The sequence below is a fragment of the Nesoenas mayeri genome (genome assembly GCF_963082525.1).
Source record: "Nesoenas mayeri genome assembly, chromosome: 6".
NCBI lineage: Eukaryota > Metazoa > Chordata > Aves > Columbiformes > Columbidae > Nesoenas > Nesoenas mayeri.
In genome coordinates, this window is record NC_137545.1 from 38,959,501 (window position 1) to 38,979,197 (window position 19,697).

Here is a 19,697-nt window from a genome sequence, read left to right on the forward strand (position 1 = left end):
AATAATTTGGAAATACATGCCAAAGTATTTCCTAAGTATATTATAGCTTTTTTTCAAGTAGCTTCCTATAGATCACGGATTGAACAAGATGTGCTGAAATCTAGTGATTCAACTTCCCACATTTTTTAGCATTCTTAACACTGCTGCAAAGATTTCAAATTCAATCATATATGTTTTCTAAAACAGCATCTCCTTTAATTTATTTGTTAATCAAAAGCAGTAACTTCAGTGGAACCTCAACTTCTTCGCATGCATAAAACCATCTGTGGCAAGGATCTACGTAGGGCCTAAGAATAATAACCCCCAACTTTTCTTTCTGTGCAAGTGGCACATTATGTTTTTCCCTACCAAAGCTGCTGCTTCAGTGTAGAATTCAAAGAGAAGAACATAGAGAAGCAAAAATAAAAGGTGTACTGGTTAATGATCACGTTAAAGAGAGAGTTGTGGTTAAAGTGTGCTACAAAGAGGAGATGGTACAAGTTCTGTACTATCTGTACACATCTCAATTCCCTTCATATATCATGGAATACAAAATTAGTGAAAAAAGAAGTGTGACAAAGCAGACACATTCATTTCCATGTGTATGCACAACTGGAGGAGTAAACTACCATAATCTAAAAATTACTTATACCAGCACTTGCGTATATATTCCTTCCATATTCACACTGATTTCACTGAATAACAGCTAATCCCATTCTTTAATTCCTAATAATTCCCTCAAAGGCAAATAAATATGCTATTGCTTTGACTCTCAAAAATTTGGGTTTTTAAATTTACTTGTACTAGTTCTAATGCTTTATTTCTACTGTGAATAACCACAGAACGTTTCCTTATTCACCTTTCCGTGCCACTTCTGATTTCACAGATTGCCATCACACAGACGTCTGTCTATAAGCTGTACTTCAATAAGCACCAGCTTACCTGTCTGCCTTCAAAAAACTCTCCCCATACTCTTGATCGGCCTGTCAAGGTTTCTCACTATCTTTTATATGATCCGGTGCAGCATTCAAGATACAGGGGTGATATGGATTTATACAGCACAGTTCATGAGCTTTGGTTATTTATTTCTTTCCTAATCATTTCCACCAATCTATTTTCCCCTTGATCACAACAACCCACAGAACCGGCATTTTCACCAACTGGCCAGCCTTTCGCATTATTTAATTGATTTCCACTGCTGATTGCCTGTCAATCTATTTCTCTTCCAGTACTGAGCACAGACACACATGTCACTCTTTGTCATCATATTTCTTCTTGACTGCTCTCTAAGACAGTATTTAAACAAAATGTTTATTTTTCTGGACCAGTAACCCTTAAATAAAACAACCCATAGACATTCTCTCACCAGTTGATAAATGAGCAGTTACTCTTACAATCTCAGAATATGCTCTCACTATGGACCATCTTTCCCCTTCATAGTAGCTTCATATTGAACCTGTCCCTTCTCGGTATCAGGTTTAGCTAGGCAAAATTTTAATTTCACACTTTAATGCCATGCACCATGATTAAACTCTGCCTACACCTTCAAATATATGCACTGCAGTTAAATCAAAAGGATACCTTTAAATTGCTGATGATCTACTCCCACTCCTATTTAAACCCAGTTATAGATCTAATCCTCTGCTCGCTGTCAATACTTTCTGTAGTATCGCTTTTCGTAAGGCCAAAGATCCTTCCGTCATCTCAGTCAAGTTAAAACCTTGATGCTACCTGATGATATCTGATTATTTTACCATTAATCTTTGAAATTTGCAAGCTAAGACTGGTCAGATAATGCATTAGTCCTAAAATAAATATCTATTTCCCATCTTCACCTCTTTTTAATGAATGTCTCTGTTTCCCACCCCTTCCAGTGTACAGTTTGAGAGGAAAGGATGCTAAAAAAATCCCCCCCCAAAACCAACAAACCACAACAACAAACACACACACAAATACAACCACAAAACAAACACCCACAAAAAAACAACTGAGAAAAATGTGAGAAAAAGGTAAGAAAAATGTAATTAATGATATAAACCCGAAACTAAGAAGGTACTACCTGGAATGACTGACCTTAAAAAAGCATACTTACACAACAGGCAGATAACAAACACAGATGTGAAAGAATAACAGATGTTGTAATGCTAGGTTATTGCCATGAGGAAAGGCCAAAGGCAATAGTACTTTTAGGAATGGGTGCTATACTTCATAGGAAACTGGCAAAAAAATCAGGAATTTACTCTTGAAGTAAGTAGCAAAAAAACAGTAATAAAGGATTAAATTAAATTGAAGCTTGAAAAGCTACACAAGAGGTACATGAGGGGCTAAGAAATAAAACATCTGATAAAATTCAATACATGTGTAGTAATATACGAGAAAATAAACAATCTCAAGTTACATACACAAGGATAAGCACTGAAATAATATCCATATCTAAAAGATCCTTTTCTAAAGGAACAGATTATACTTATGAAATCACTGTCTAATACTCCTCTTACTACAAAAGCCAGGAAACACTGAACAGAACTATCAAGTGTTACGGTCAAAACCAAGCACGACGAGGTACTTTGGCACACAGGGCAGAGTTACGCACCAGAGGCATCTGCCCAAGAGGCTGTAGACATGGAGAGTTTGTCTAAGTTCAAAAGTCAACTAGAAAAGTCCATGCAAAAAGATTCAGTCAAAGGCTTCAAAGCCTTTGAAGCACAAAGACATTATTTCAGATTCAAAAATCATCGAGTTCCAGGTTCCTGGAAGCTGACGGTCTATCCAGGAGGAGCATGGCTGTTTTATCTTCCCCCATGGCCATATATCCCTGTAGGCACCCTCTGACAATGTATTCCATTGTCAGAGACAGGTTGTTGAGTTAAGAAAAGGTAGGAAAGGCTGCTTTTCTAATTCCTGAAACAAACCCAGAACCTTCATAAGGCATAAAGGAATCCAATTTAAAGTTCAGAGAGGCTGTATATATTTTGCATAATTTACAATACATATACCAATCTTGCTGTTGGTTTTGAAGTACACAAGCAGCTTGTGATAAAATCTCAAAGTAATATTTTTTAAAAAAATCCAATCTAATCAAAATAAAACATCCAAAACTTTGCTCATGTGCATCTTTAAGCTACATTTCCATAAAAAGTTACTTATTTTTAACAGCCAGCTATCCAGGCCTCAGCAGAATACTGCAACCAAACAGTGCCATGAAGTTAATATCTTTTCATGTTTTACTTAGAAAAGAGCCCAGTGGTACCAATATACTTTACATTCAGCAGTCATACTTCTTGTCCTAATTTTCAGTCTATAAAAATTCAATCTGCAAAAAGCAAAATAATGCCATGACCATCTGTGTGTTTGTTTTTTTTCTTTTTTTAAATTCAAAGTAATATACTTGACATACACAAAAAACTGAGGAATGTGTGAGGAATTCACAGCTTCTAACTGTGATCCTTCCAATGCACTATATTTACTCCTCTCATCACTGTCCTCAGTAGTACAACTTCTTGTGCCTACAACAGAAGACCTTATTCTTTGCAGCAAGTGGAATTCTAAAATATAACGGTAGTTGAGAAAATATTCTCCCTAGAAAACCTGTGTTTGCTATGTTAATAGCACTCCCGACACACAGCTTTGATTCTGTGAAGATGAGTAGGTGTCAAACTCACATTCCTGAGATGTGGCATTAGATCATGAAGCCGTCAAAAATCCCCTGTGCTTTACTAACAGAAGAACCTACCATCCACAAGCACACCTTGCTGTATCTTTACTACCTTAAATTAGCATCTGTCCTAGATTAACTGAAATGACGTTGCTTTAGGCTGCAGGTATTTATTTAGCTCTGCTCTACTTTATTTCAATCAAGATGAGTTGCATAAAATACTTCAAAAGCTAATAGCCTTTCACCTACATAGGTGACCCAGATGTACACCTACAGAGCCGAGACTACACAATGTTTGTCCTTTGGTACTGTATTTATACTGACATTTTGCAGTGGAAATCTACCATTAACTTCACCTCGGGATTCTAAACTATATTTTATCTTGTTTCACTTATTGCAAAATTGCTACAAAATCAAAGGAAAAATTAAGAAGAAATTACATAGTATCGCCATTTTTCTCTAGTTCCAATAAAGCTACATAAGGGACATTTGTAGAAAGAAATTGCTTCCATTGGAAGAGAATAATTTAAAGCAAACCCAGAAAGCCAGTCCTAAGTCGGATTTTGGTGTTTTCCACATCATAAAACAAAAGCTGCAATTACACAACTTGATATTTGAACTTCTTGATTGTGGCAAATAAGTACTGAAAATTCTTTTACAACTTATCCCGTGTCTTGAGGCCAAGGTATCTGTGAGTATGGAACACTGATTCCTGTCTCCCTAGGCTACAGTTTCCCTCTAAAGATGTTGCCTGGCCCCAGTCAAAACAGAAAATAGTTGTGTTTTCTGACAGCAAGAAACGGCTAATGAGAACTCCGCTGCTCCTGTGAAACACCAAGTACCAAACACAGCTCCTCAAATCCCAAAGTTCAGGAAGTGACTAATTATAAAAATAAAATAACAAAAAAAGAAAACTAAACAAAACCACCCAAACCCTGTTACTTGAAACAGTTGTTCAGAAATGCATATTTACTTCGCCTGTATTTTAAGATCCTTCTTTTGTCCAGAAGTCAGACAGGTGCTTTTTTTTTTTAGAATAGTGCAGTGGCCTAAAACGTAAATGTACAGAAGAAGCCCAAGGAACTTGACATCCACTGCAAACCAGCAACATTCTTCTTTAAAGTAAGTTAATTATTTTTTTAATAAAAATGTATCCTGACAGCATGTCACATACTGCAAGGCAGATTAGGAGATGTTCACCGTGAGTCCTTATCACAGTTGTCATCATGTTTAGACTCCCAAACTAACAGTGAGTTGCATTCATTACTCTGCCTTTTCCAACGCACGCTATTGAGAGCATTCTTCAAATGTGGTGACAGGGTGAGTTTTACTTGCTGGTACTCATTTACATTAAAGCTATATCCATAGTCTTCTATGTATAACTAATGCAGAACTGGGTTCTGAGATATTTACAAAGCCGCACCGAATTGTCAGGATTTAATGTTTTCAAGTAAAGATTGCTCAGGACCTACTAACATACTGTGCACTAAAAAGCCTATGTGAGAAGAAAAATAAAATAACATTTCTTAATATATATTTTTAAAAAGCACACATGATACAAATTTTAAAGCCGTTTCCATTACCATCAGCTTTTTGAATAAATTTCCGCTTTTCTGCCAGAGATCACAGAACATTCTGCAACTACTTGGTCGTGATTCTCCAGTGGTATTCGTTACTTTCCTATATTATACGTACAAATAAAGTCACCGTCTTCTGTTATATTATTCTATAGTTACCTTGTGGTTGACGGCTTGGATGATATATCTGAAGATCAAATGGCTGAGCACTTGTTTTTTGTATTACACTGACATTTTGTCCAGTCCATTTATTGGCTTTTGCAAGTGTATTGGTCCGCCAGTCTGTCCAATATACTTCACTCCCATACAAAGAAACAGCAAAAGGGTGTGAAAGATATTCATGACCACGTATAATCTCTATCATGCTGGTTCCATCATATAACGCAGAATAAATGGCATCTGATCTACAAGATAACCCCAATTTTATGATTACACAAAAATACAATAAAAAAATCTTACAAGTATTACAACATCGGTGTAAAATGTATAAAAACATTACTCTTACATACTGGTAAGACTAAAAGATGTTTACAGTGCCATCATTATGTTCAAAGATGATTTAGTTCACATTATTAATTTACCTAGGGATATGAAATACTGTTTTGTTTCTATACTGTTTTTAAATTCAAATTTACCTCCAGCAGGAAATACAGCAGGAAAATCAGTTTCCATTCAGATGAATTTATGGCAAAAACAGTGAACTGGGCTCCTGTGACCAAGGGCAGGATGGGAAAGCTCCCTGAGAAGTCTGGTCAGGGCCATTACAATCTGCTGGTACGTACCATGAAAAACTATGTGTAACAGTAATGCAATAAAAGAAATATCCATACTTTACATTTGCACACAAGACTATGTACATAAGACTCTCTATGTATGTAGTGTACATAACTACATTCCACTTACAATGTAGTTGACATTTCTGTACATAAGAACAAGGATTTATAAACAGGTGAAAAGAATAGTGTGAACACTTTACCTGGCATCTGTCCATACTATTCTTTTTTCAAAGTGATCTACAGTAAGGCCATTAGGCCAGGCTCCAGTATCCATATCTTTATATATGATCTTTCTTTCTGCTCCACTCATGGAAGCAGATTCAATGCGAGGAAAATTCGCATCCCAGTCTGTCCAAAACAGAATTCTGGTGAGAGGAAAGGAAAATAATTATAAGAAAACATTAAAGCATGCAAATAATTTCAAGTGGTTCAATAAGACAATAGTTGGGAAAAAGTTAATAAATTCACATAGGAAAAAACATAGATGAATTTGGGTAACTATATAAATTCCTCGAAATAACAGGATAACATGGAGGTAATACTTCGTTTTTAGTCTTAGAGCAATCAGGAGACATACTAAGCTTTTTAAAAACTAGAAGTTAAGTAGCATCCCTTTTTTCACGTCCATTAATACTAATAGCAGCTTCTCTTGTCTTCCTTCTATAATTAGAAACACAGCTCATTAAAAAAAATATATAATGAAAGCCTTTGAAAGCAATCTACAGATGAGGAGGATGGGGAGGGAGAAAAGGAAGAAATGTGTTTTGAGGTAGCAAGGATTAAGGAATGTGCTGAACTAGAGATTTCCATTTCTAATTAAGAGTGGTCCAGTGAAGACCCCTAGATTTTGGTACCCCACTAACAAATCCTATACAGACTAATCTTGCTAAGAAATAGAAAAGTTGTGATGTATGATACGTTCTCTCAGTTATAGAATCATAGAATCATTTCAGTTGGAAGAGACTCTTAGGATCGAGTCCAACCTTAACCTAACCTAACTCTAACACTAAACCATGTCCCTAAGAGCCTCGTCTAAACACCTTTTTATTAAGTAATAAAAGCAGTGTCACCAAAGGGCCAAAAATATACTCTAACTGCTCTTAGCTTACTAAGTTTTTGATAATACACTTTTTTATTATTATTATTTGTTAAAGCAAAAGAATACCAGTGATATGAAAACTTTTAATTAATTGTGAAGAGCTAACAGAAGAGAGTCAGACTGCGACAAAACTTTTGACAAGTTACATTAGATAAAACACATATTCATGGTAGTAAGCTGAATCTCCTACAACTCAATTGTGATTAATAATATTCCAGTTTATAGAATATGCCTTACAAATGGGTAGAAAAAATACTGGCTGAAGTTGGCAAGCATTAGCTCTATTTTCAGATGGAGAACCGAACACAAAAGATGGGTATACCTCACTCAGCTTTTAGTCTTCCAGTAACATGTAAGGTATATTTTTATAGTCCCACCAGAAACTCTGTCTCTAATTGAGATGAATCACCCTGGCACTAGGTAAACTTGTCCATTAACCACACAGGAGGGTTAGACCAAAGGTTCCAGTTACTATCATCCACATTAATAGAAAAATCAAATGGAACAATCACAATTTGGCAACAAACAGACTCCCCCCAACTCACTTTTTCTTAATCCTGTTTGTTGGGGCAAAACACATTAATAACAGATTGTATTTCACACAAAGCCTATTTTCAAGAACTACTAAAAATAAGTTAGGAACTATAGTTCACAACAAAGGAAATCAATCTCACACTGAAACATGCACTTTAAAATACTTTGCAACAAAACACGTTATGTTTTCATAATTACCCATATCTGGGATCCAACGCAATAGCCCTTGGATGTTCCATAGCTCCTGCTATTAGCGTTGCTCTCAAAGTGCCATCCAGTTTTGCTACTTCAATTTGGTCCAAATTACTGTCTATCCAGTATATGTTTCCTGCAATCCAATCCACAGTAAGGCCCTCAGGCGTGGCCAGGCCATGTTGTACCACCACCTCAATGGCACTAACACCTTGAAAATAAGAAATAAGGAAAAAAAAAGATTCTTAAAGAACTAATATAGTCTGATATAATGAACCTGGATATAATGGTCTATCATAGATGACCTCCAGAGGTCCCTTCCAACCCTAACCATATGCTCTTGCAGTGAGTTTTTGGTTAATCTAATGGATGATAATACTTCGTTCCACATGACATTTTTTCTTTACAAATGCAACAGAATTGCTGTAAGTAAGTATACTTTCAGCAATGTACTGATAAACTTCATTCCACAGTAACAGAAATTTACAGTTCTCTGATCCTTTAGTAAGTTAAGCTCTGAAACCTTCACTAAAGGTCAGACATGACACGCAGAGTAACACAGGAGATGTACATGTGCCCTAATACCAGGAACCTCTTCTGCAGCATTCTTCACCTCACAGTGACTAGAAATAATACAGAAAACCCACGCAGCTCTATCTCAGTTCTTTCTCAATCAGAAAAAGAGAAAAATCAAAAGACAGAAATGGCAGGGAGAATCTGTTTGGACTCCACATTTTGAAAAGCTCTATAGTAAATAGCCTTACTTCATTTCTTCAAATTCACATGGATAATTTATATCATCACTGTCTACAAACAGTTCTCCCCTAGCTAATACTTCCTCTGGAGGGACACAAATGGCAACTACACATTTTTCACACAAATGGCAACTACAAAAATACCCTGTTAGCCCTCAGGACTTCCAGGAAGGCATGGTGCTTTTTGCAGATGCTCATCAGTTCTTGACAGCTACAAGACTGAGGGAGTAAATTATTTCTCTTTTTAATACAGTACAGAACTCGGATTCTGGTACAGTGTGCTTACAACACAACATGACCACAAAGCACTGTCTTACTAGTTTCTTGCAAACACCACAACCATTAATGAAAAGTAGCAAGTCTTTGGCTGTCTTTATATACTTAGCAGTGTAGGATATTTCTTTCCTGCTCTAGATCTGTGGATATAAAATTACTCACAAATGCCATCTACGAAGGAGAAGAAAAAAATCCAGAAAACGAACCAAAAAAACACATTGGGGAACATATACACAAATGCATGTCAACTTTTACAAAAAGTAAATTATACATGCTTATGACTGTTAGCTCATACAGGAATGAAAGCACCTAAACGCTATACAATTATGGTGAAAAATCTTTCACCTAGTGATAGCAGATAATTTATCAGATGCCTGATAAATTCTTTTTTTAATAAGGTTAAGGTAAATTACAACAAAATGAAAAAAATAATATTGCAGTCATTGGACCAGGAAGAAATAACAGCCCTTTGCATTTGCCATCTTCCTCCCTCTGTAGCCTGTTGCAAAAGGAAACTTCTACAATTAAAAGTATTTTTCTAGCTCTACAACATGTACAAACTAGACATGGCACCGTATCAAAAGCAGAATGCCACCCTAACTTCTGTTTCTGTGAATGATATGTTATAATTTATCGGGTCTAACACTTGCAACCGCAGTTGTTCTTATTGTTAGGAAATTGAAGATGAAATTCATACCTCCAGTATCAGAGAGCTTGCCTCTGAAAATTTTGTCCTCTACCACATCCGTCCAGTACAGTAAACTCTGACTGAAGTGAAAATCAAGTGCTATTGTGTTTCTTAAACCAGGAACTAAGAGGCTGTAGTCACGTTTGTGAAGGTCAATTTTTCTGATCTCATGTCGAATAGAAAAAATTATGAATGCCTCAAATGGATCTGGAGAAGATTATACATTAAAAAAAGATATTGTTACATATTGATATAAATGGCAGGTGGAATAAGAACAACAGAAGACTCTGTCAGGAGAAACAGATGATTGAAACAATCCATTTTCTGATAAGTAGTCTTTCAAATATACTTTTAGTCCCACAGACCTCTCACTTCTCCCTTCCAGCATTATCTTTGATCATAACTAGAGATATTAAACATTAAAGTCGAGAATACCAGACTTAACTATTGAACCGTATTTTGTAGTTCCACCACAAGGAGTACATAATTAGAGCTTTAAATGGTCTCGTGTTATCAAAATTAAAATGTGTTCTCGAAAGTTTCAGCATGAATCAATTAAATTATGTTTTTCCAAATGCCAGTTAGTTGAAACAATTAACTATGTACCTTTTGAACATATATAATGTATCTCTTGTTTTCAATTGAAGTGAACAAAAATACCTCACCCCAAACTACTAAGCAAGAAAATTAACATTTTATATGCTTATTGATAGACCCCATCACAAATCCAACTACCACTAAAAGTTCTTTTTCCTTATTCAATTAATGCTAGATTATCTGTGCCCGTGATGTTATATCAAATTGTATATAAGTTGTATATAAATAACTGTAAGTGTTCTCTACATAGGTCAACAATACTGGCTTTTTTATTATAATTCTTACATATTCTAGATTAGGAAAAGTTTTTCAAACAAGTAGCTCTGCTAATAAAGCAAAAAAGAAAGACAAAAATTGGATTGTGTAAACTGTTGAATCAACTCATTATATCTACTTTAATAAAGAAATTTTTTCACACCAGTTCTTTTTTGTGGGAAAGAAACTGTTTTGGTTCCCCCACACACACTCAGTTCTTTCTCCTAGACTGAAACACAAGCAATACAGAGGTTTTTGTTTTGCATAGAATTAAACTTTCTGAATTCCGAAAGGCTGAACATAAACATGAAATCTAAATATCTTACAAGAACAAATTCTTCTGTATGCTTACTATAATCTAAAAGACTTCAAGTGCAATATATCAGCACAAATTATTTTGAAATGTCTTTCAAGAGAAACTATGAAGAAGAGTACGAAAATATACAATTTATATTGACTTTCTATCTGAATAACAGAGCTCTGTAGCATACGTTCAGTTCAATCAATATAAATTTAAACGTGAATGCAACATTTAGTCTTTGGGAAGTCAGTAATGTAACAATAAATATGTCGAAAGAGCAAAAAGCAAACTAGATGAAAACAAGAGATATGGAAAGTGGAGAAACTCTGAAGGAGAAAAACATGACACTTAAAACCTTCAAGAAATGAAGAGAAATAAGGGCAAACAGGAGAAACTAAGGGAAGACATTGAAAGGGACATGGGAAGAGAAACTAAGAAGAAAAGAACTGTTCAATTCAAGAAATGTATTTCTATATATTTATTATTCCATGACTCATACTTCTCTGGTAATTCATTAGATTCCTCTGACAAAAACACTGATTCTGATATGCGATCCACAAGAAAAAAAATCACATATATTACATTTTCAGTATTCATATTCCCATTAGATTTCTGATGGAGACTCATGTAAATGTTTTTATAATATTTTGAAAAAGTGAAGTCCTGTGTACTAACTTTACACGTTATTGCTATGTACTAGTAAAGCGTTTGACTATATATGGGAAAGTGCAAAAAGATGTAGCTAAGGGCAAGGTAATAATTATCATCTGACTAATTTTTCTCTCCTGGAAAAGGGATTATGAATTACTGCTCTAATATAATACATATCTACCTCTGGTTCAAGGCATTTTAAATCACTATGGCTATTTTAAGAATTACTTTATACCAACTGGTATAGAAGTAGTTTGGCATTTGGGGGACTATTTATCTTTGCAAGATCAATTTGAACTCTACTTGTAATAGTATTATCTGAAAGCTTTTTCTTTATGTTAATTTAAGATCTCATGCACAGAGATGTAAATGCTGTGGACATTTTGAGGCTAAAAGATTCACAAATGAGACTAAAATTGTGCTCACTTGACTAAAATGCTGTTCACACAGTCAACAACTCAAGTATCAGGGGATCTGTCTTTCAGACTATTTATCATGCCTTTCAAATGAAATAAACTGAAAGGGGCCAAGATTATTATTGACTATAAAAGCATATGTCATATTTAATATGGAATAATTTTGTTGCTGCTTTAGGCATTAGGATGGTATCTTCACAACTTATAAAGAGAGTTATCCTTTTTCTTTATACCAGCTGAAATCACATGTATGAGATCATATATTTAATATTACATTATTTGAGGAAATCCGTGAAGTTCAATTTGTAACTTCAGACTCTCATCAACACCAGTAAACACTTAGAAATAGCTCGTGGACTTTGGAAAAAATGAGAAACCACAGTGTCACTTTTCTTACTTCTCATCAGGAATATATTTCACTTTGGGGTTTTCTCCCTTAGCTTCCAAATACTATCCATTTCTATTTGCTTTAATTTAAAGTTTGTTTCAAGCTTTCCTCCACAAAGTTACTAACACTGTCTTAAATGCTTTTAATCCTTTCACTTCTGCAACCCAGTAGGAATACAGTTTTTCAGTTATTGGAAATGTCCATACTAAAACAAATTTGATTGATCAAAAGTCCATGAGAGTAAGACCAAGGTAGTGTCATAAAGTAAGAATTTTAACAGCAATAAAATACCATTCAGATATACAGAACTAGAGTGATATGCAAGTGAAGCACGTTTTGAGTCTACTATCAGCGTAGCTCAGGAACATATGAACAACATACGCTCCTGATCTCATACTGTAGCAGTAACTATTCACATATGACAGTAACAATCATGGAGACACAAAGACTCAATCTGGAGATATTCGAGTTATTCCAGCCTGATGAATGCACAGCATATTCTTAATGAATTTAAAAAAAAAAGGCAAGAAATGTAAATTAAGATAACATCTATGACATGAAACTACATCTTAATTATTCATTATTTTGGCAAAAAGAAACATCATTTTTTTATTACACACAATAGATATTTTGGCCATAAGTAAATCACGGGCTCAATTACTATTGGAACAAAGTGTTAAAATTCTGTGTAAACGAGATCAAACATTGTCAAAGCGGAAGGATTAGAATTTGCCTTTTCTAAAAGATGGACCATTAAGTTGGCTAACTACTAAATTACTTCAGGTGACTAGCAACAGCAAACCTGGGCTTTTATTTCCACCTTACTGATTCAGACTTTTTTTCATGTGATCCAAGTCAGGAAATGCTGAGTATCAGGAATAAATGAAGACTATCTTAATAATTATATCTGTGGAATTATGAAATATCCAAATAAATAATAGACAGTTCAGGAGATATTTCTATTCAGAATTTATAAGATACTATTCAAAGAATACAGATAATAAAGAATAAAAATATCAATAATCCCAAACAGAAAGTTTGAAAATCTAAGACAGCAAAAGCAATGCTATTTTTAACTCCCTACAGGAGGGTTAAAGGCGCTATGACAGTTTATATTGCACATACGTGTTTGTATTTCACACACATGTTCATGCTGCACTTGACAAAGACACCCCTAACACAGTTTCTAAAACATGCTTCAGTACTTATCAATAGGGAACAACGAGGGGATTCCTCTCTCCCCTTTTGGCTTGTGTTTGTTTTCTTCTTGATTAGTGAGCTGAACGGGATTCACTGATGTCAAAAAACAAGTACCAGAATGTCATAGGTGAAAAAACAGCTTAAAGTGTGAATTCTAACAGTCAGCAGATAATTGACTACATGTGCGTGCATCCACATCCAGAATTCAACTTCTGAACCCTTAAGTAATACTGATGAGTATCATGATGTCACAGATTGATCCACTTCTTCAAAATACATAGCAAATCTCTCATATTCCATATATATATATAATGCATGTGCTCTATATATTCAAATAACTTATAAATTATTTGGTATTTACGTTCTTAGAAAGTCTTACAAGTAAAAAACTAATCCTGCAATACCCCTTCATCCTGCACCAAGAATAGGGACAGCTTTAGTAAGTTCTTCAGATTGCTATCAGCACCACGTTTGGATAATCCAAGTCTATACTAATTACAAAAAACAGAAATAACCTTTTACTAACTGGACATAACAACTATTAACATCTGGAGTATGGAAAATACACTGAATTTCAGCTTACCAGTACTAACGCAATTTTCTCCATCCTTACTGAGCTTCCAGCCTTCATAACATGAGCACTTGATGGTATTTTTATGCTGTTCACATACTTGACTACACTTAAGGTGCTTGGTACAGTAATCCATAATCTCACAAGTTTTGTTGTCTATACTCAGACTGAATCCTGCTGGGCAAGAGCACATAATTCTTCCTCCAGGAACCACTGAACATTGATGGCTACATCCACCATTGTTAAGTGAACATTCATCTGAAATAACACAGGAAAACAAAATGAAACAAAACCAACAACATTAAGGGCCACAAGGGCTGTCAGTCATGTTGCATATTCTTAAAGTCACCAGGTCAACTAAAACACACAACAGGTCCCTAAGAAGCAGAAACTAAATCTTACATTTGTTAAACAGCTTTCTGTAGTTATTTTTAGAATTATCTCATTTGTTAGTATTCAGCATGGTAGCTTTATGCCAATCTCTCAGGATTTTAGAATGCCAGACGTACAATGTATATATGTTTTTACAGACTTTGATGCATGTTATTTCATTCACTTAAGAATTAAAGAGTGTCCATAGCCCAAAGACCATGGTATATCAACCACCTCGAGTGGCGACCAAAATACTTCCTTTGCATCCAGCCACTTGAGATTTTGTATGTATACCCCAAGCAACTTGCCAAACAAACAGGCACAAATAAAGATCTAAAAATTAGGATTTATTTCTCCTCCTTTCCCAATAACAGTTACCATAGAATACTGCTTCTGCATTCTCTGTGTTACTGCTCCTACATTATATTCTGCAGGCAACGGAGGATTTGCAAAGCTCTGGCTAAATGAACTGAAGGTGATTCGTGAAACCTTTAAAGCAGCTGAATTAAAACATGATAATTGTGTCTAAGAAATTCTGTGACCTCGGGGCAAAAAAAGCACAGAACTACTTCTTACCTCATAGTACTATTGATATCACTGGGAAGGCCAAACTAGTCCATTGCACTGGAAACTAGGCTTCACTTTTTTTTAATCTATTTGTGTCTTTTAGTTGTTTTGTTTGACCTGCTCATTTATGATAAGATTTATAAAACAATACTTTTCTACAGCAGAATTATTTCCTCCCCTCTAACATGCAAATGTGTTGCCCAACATCCCATATTTTTCCTTCGCTTTATGCTTAGGCATATTTTAAAACTAAACAAATTAATGACTGCTGAAATACCTGTTGAGTAATAACACACGATCTAAAAGTTGTAAAAACTGTTAAAAACCAAGCTTGGCCCTACACAGTATCCAACAGGATACAGGTGTCACAATGGGCTACTACTAGTAGGAAGCTCATTGTCCATACACAGAAATAGCATAGAAATACAATAAATTACCTTATGCTATAATTTCTTTCACCTAGAGTCTAGACAGCATGGGATCCACAGGTAGCTCTCAGAGGGGGTCCTCTGTCTTTGAGCTACAACTTATAACACATTCCAGAGGAACACTGAATTCAAGAGGACCACAGTGTAAAGATCTCTTTGCCACATCCTGCAGCAGTGACCTCCTGCGCTCAGCAATGCAGGTGACTTGGCTAATTAACTTGGTTAATTAACTAAGTTTTTCCTATAAACCATGTTTCATTTTGTATCCCTAAACCATCCCTATAGTACAACACTACCGCTCTAGTATTGTAAGTTCTTTTAAAATCTACTAATTTTATCTTTGCATATATTTTATAAGAATGCAATTAGATTATCTGTTATACTTCTGTCAGATTTATAAGATTATTTCCATACATTTTTCACTGAATATAATCCACACTGTATGATGTGCCATGAAATCCTTTCACCGCCACCATCAAGGAGACATGTTAACCCCTCCTAGTCATTCCAGTGCATTTCTTCATGAACACAGCTACTGACAGGACTCTATCAACTCAAGCTATTGTAATTTGAGAACTGCAAATTAGCTTAAATGCTTTCATATATACCAGAGCCTTTTAACCTGTTTACCGCCAGGAGTATTTTAAGGGGTCATGAAATTAAAGACATGCCTAAGCAACTATATTTTCCCTTATTTGAAGAAAACTAATACTTCAAGCACCAACCCAGTGTCATTTAAAATATAAATAAATCCTCACACAGGGTACTATGACAAAATTTCAGTAAAATTAACGCAAGAATGACTTTTCAACAGCAAGTATTGTGACACACAACAGCAAGAATAAGCAGGAAAATGTGTCTAAAAGAAGTACCACAAAGATCGCCTTCATCAGATCCATCAGGACAATCTCTTCTCCCATTGCAGAGCTTCTCAGGCTGTAGGCAGATGGAGGTATCATTAGCACAAGGGTATTTTGGTGGTCCACACATATAGCCCTCGCAATTATCCTCATCAGACTGATCCTCACAATCAATATCGCCATCACATAGCCACGCTTTGCTAATGCATCTCCCTTGGAGAGAAGAGACAATAAACAAAGGAAATCAGACTGGAAGCAAACTTGGGAAAAAAACCTTCAGCAACATTACACAGATTTTTTTTCTTTTTAAATTATGCTTTTCTATTAATAGGACTTTTTTAGATGAGCAGAAAGAAACCAACTTGAACTTACGCTCTGAAGCATCGTCCAAATCACTGTTGACAGCCTAATTTTCCAAACACAACCAATTCCAATTATTTTTATGCTGAACAGAACCACATAAAGGCAGGACACGTCTTTAGAATCTAAGTTGAATATACCAAATTATACTATTTTTTTTTAACTCTTATTTCACTTCATCACCTCCTTTATTTTCTACTCCAACAGCCTTCCACAGGACCAATGTTTTCAAAGTAAGACATGCTATTGGCATGGTTTTGAGAAACAAATGTCTTTCTAGGAAGTATACACACTATATTTGCAGATTATGTCAGATATATGACTATTTTTTTAGGCAAAATAAATCTAGCAGATGAAATTTCTTACGTTATTTTGGTTTTACCAAACCAGGGTACAGAGTCCTTCAGTTCTCAAAAGGGGGAGGGGAAATCCCACTTTTGGGCTGATCATCAACATTTAGAGATTCAAGAGAGTCTCTTGATTGAGAAAGCAGTTGTGAGCTTTAAAATCACCATGCACGCATTAAATTAGAATTGCCCAAGCCAGGGATTTTAAGCCAGAGATTTTAACAGGGAAAAAAGTTAACTAAGATTGTGAATGCAACCACTGGTGTGTGTGTGTGTGTGCATGCTTATATCTGAAACTATATTTCAACCTCCAAGCATAAACTTGTGACTTGTTAGCTACAACTAGTAGGCACCAGTTATAAATTTTGATAACATCCAGACTGAACAGAAGTGGCATGCATTTTATCTGCCAATTGATAAAGACACAAGAGGTAGAACTATGGGTTAGGAAGCTGATCTTGCACTGTGTTTCTGCCCACAAACTATTTAGCTAGAGAAAATCAGGCTGGAATGTGAAAGGAAGATCCACACAACGTATTAGAGCAACTGTCCCTAAATGTAACTGCCACAGTACAGTAGCAGATTCAATATCCTTAAAAAAAGAAAAAATATAAGGCTTAAGATTAGCACAATGCTTCCCATTTGATATTTTTAACTTCTTTTATGGGAAGGGTGCCATCGTTCCCACAGAATGACAATGGCATAAAACATGGTGAAAATAGAACAACAGATACAGTATGTTTCTGCAGCACCTCACAGGGCAAGTGTGAGACTGTTTTAACTTTTGGTGAAGAAAAGCAAAAGATGAAACTTCAGGATCATACACAGTGAGTGTGGTTTCAAACAACAGAACATAATTTTACCAGTGCTAAATCACCCGAAAAACTCAAACAGGGAGTGGTGTCCATTAGAATGAAAAGCTTCCACCATTTTCTATAGTGGTCCAAGTCCCAGATGTCCTACACTGATAAGACAGGACCGCACAAAAACCAAACTTGTGTGCATGATATGTATGCAGCTTACTGTTAAATGCAATCACAAGTGTTTTTAAAAGTGTCCATATTCATTACTATCTTCAAATGATCATTGATTTTATATACGACACAGCAGTAGAATGAAAGTTAATGGAAAATATCAACCTCAGGCAAACTAACCAGATCCCAGAATAAATTGACGTTGCTTTCAGTGGAGGTTCTAATCTGTTTTTTAATGCTTTATACATACAAATGTTTAGAGAGCAAATTAGTTTTCCTGCCTTTCTCTTACCTTAATGAAGATATATTTCATAATGAAAGATTCATCTTTCACTATGATAGCTACGACATGTTGTTAAGTAGAATATACTTTCCAAGGAATTAATCTATGGCAGAATTCTAAAGAGACAGACTTAATGAAGTATTATGACTACCTTGAAATCACTACTTGAAATTCACTGAAGTATTTTTGCTTTATTGCCCCTTATTGAAATTTACATTTTTGGTTTCCAGGAACCTTTTTAGTAAAAGTCCATCATAAATTAATTGCCTCAATGGATATATCTGTTCTTTTCCATAGCTCTTTTGTGTAATACAGAAGAAACACATGTGAACTAGTCAATCAGCAGTTGTGAAGCAATAGATATGTGAGAAAGTCCAATCCAAATAATTCTCCAATATTTTTTATTTCCTACCACTATTAGTAAACTCTTCAGAATTAAGGGTCTATATACCATTCAGTCTTTGTTGGGATACTGAGCCCATGAAGCTTCTAAACCGTTTACATATTCAGCATTAGGAAAACTACTTTGGTGGAACATTAATTGCGTTCGGTTTCCTCTTACAGTTACTTCTTACTGCCTAAAGCTGTAATGCATTGCTAACCCACAGAATGGACTCAATCTCATTCCCATCAAAATTAAAGAATGTTCTAATCTGACATATTTACCAAAATGTTGTGACAGTCAATGACCTCGCTTGTCTTGTAGAACACACCTGAAACTTAGACTGAACTACTTTGTTTCAAGAATATGGTCCTTTCTGGTATTTAAAAGCTTTTTGTAGAAAGCAGATGTTGATAAATGTCTCCTGAATGAGACAGAAGAAGAAAATTCAGGCCCCGAAGAAGACAGCTGTTATCACAGAAAACAATGATACCTTAAACTGAGCATAAAACCAGTATTGGAACAACATATATAATTTTATAGTTTACTTGCTGTGGTGGTTTCTATTTAAATTCTTAATGTCAACTGAATCCATCCCTCCAGTCAGAAATTTCATCATTCTGAACCATCATTATGTTCAAAAAGCTTATTACCTCACATACTCATATCTTGCCTAACACTCCCTATTCAGACAGTACTATCCCTGTTGCTCACACATCACTGTGATGATTGTCCCTTGACTTTATTTCCTATGCACATTACTTTCCATTTCAAAGAAATCCTACTTGTTCTCATATTGTTTTGTTTTCCTCTAGTATATTATTAACATGTGAGAAAAAAGGTACAAAATAATAGCCCACAGAGCAGCATTAAAAATGGTATGATACAAAACAAACAGCTTCTTGAAAGAAATATAAAAAGCAATAAGTATGACAAATATACAATACAGTTACGATCTACAGCTTACTAAACTAAAGTATTCATGGCTGTCTTGCAAACCAAGAAGTACTTGATTATGATAATTAGAGTAATTACATGGATTTTTAAGTAAGATTGCACAGATTTTGCTCTTGGTCCAGTACTACTAAGTGTAATGTAGGAAGATGGAATAAAAAGCAGAGATTTATGAAGTACATTGTAATTTTTGGAAGACAGAATCAGAATTTAAATTTGGAAGTTGGATCTAATCTAATTTAGTCTAGTCTAATTATAAA

At 35.1% G+C, this 19,697-nt stretch overlaps 1 protein-coding gene across 1 annotated transcript in view; it reads right to left on the minus strand.

Annotated features, from left to right (window-relative positions):
• LRP1B (LDL receptor related protein 1B) overlaps positions 1-19,697 on the minus strand; it is a gene marked incomplete at both ends in the record, with an annotated part of 678,833 nt that overhangs the window by 201,478 nt on the left and 457,658 nt on the right. Inside the window, 6 exons of the mRNA XM_080346793.1 lie at positions 5,371-5,615; positions 6,188-6,352; positions 7,819-8,023; positions 9,541-9,738; positions 13,923-14,168; positions 16,150-16,346. Of these exons, the coding sequence (XP_080202919.1) occupies positions 5,371-5,615; positions 6,188-6,352; positions 7,819-8,023; positions 9,541-9,738; positions 13,923-14,168; positions 16,150-16,346 (1,256 nt within the window). The remainder of the gene's footprint in view (positions 1-5,370; positions 5,616-6,187; positions 6,353-7,818; positions 8,024-9,540; positions 9,739-13,922; positions 14,169-16,149; positions 16,347-19,697) is intronic.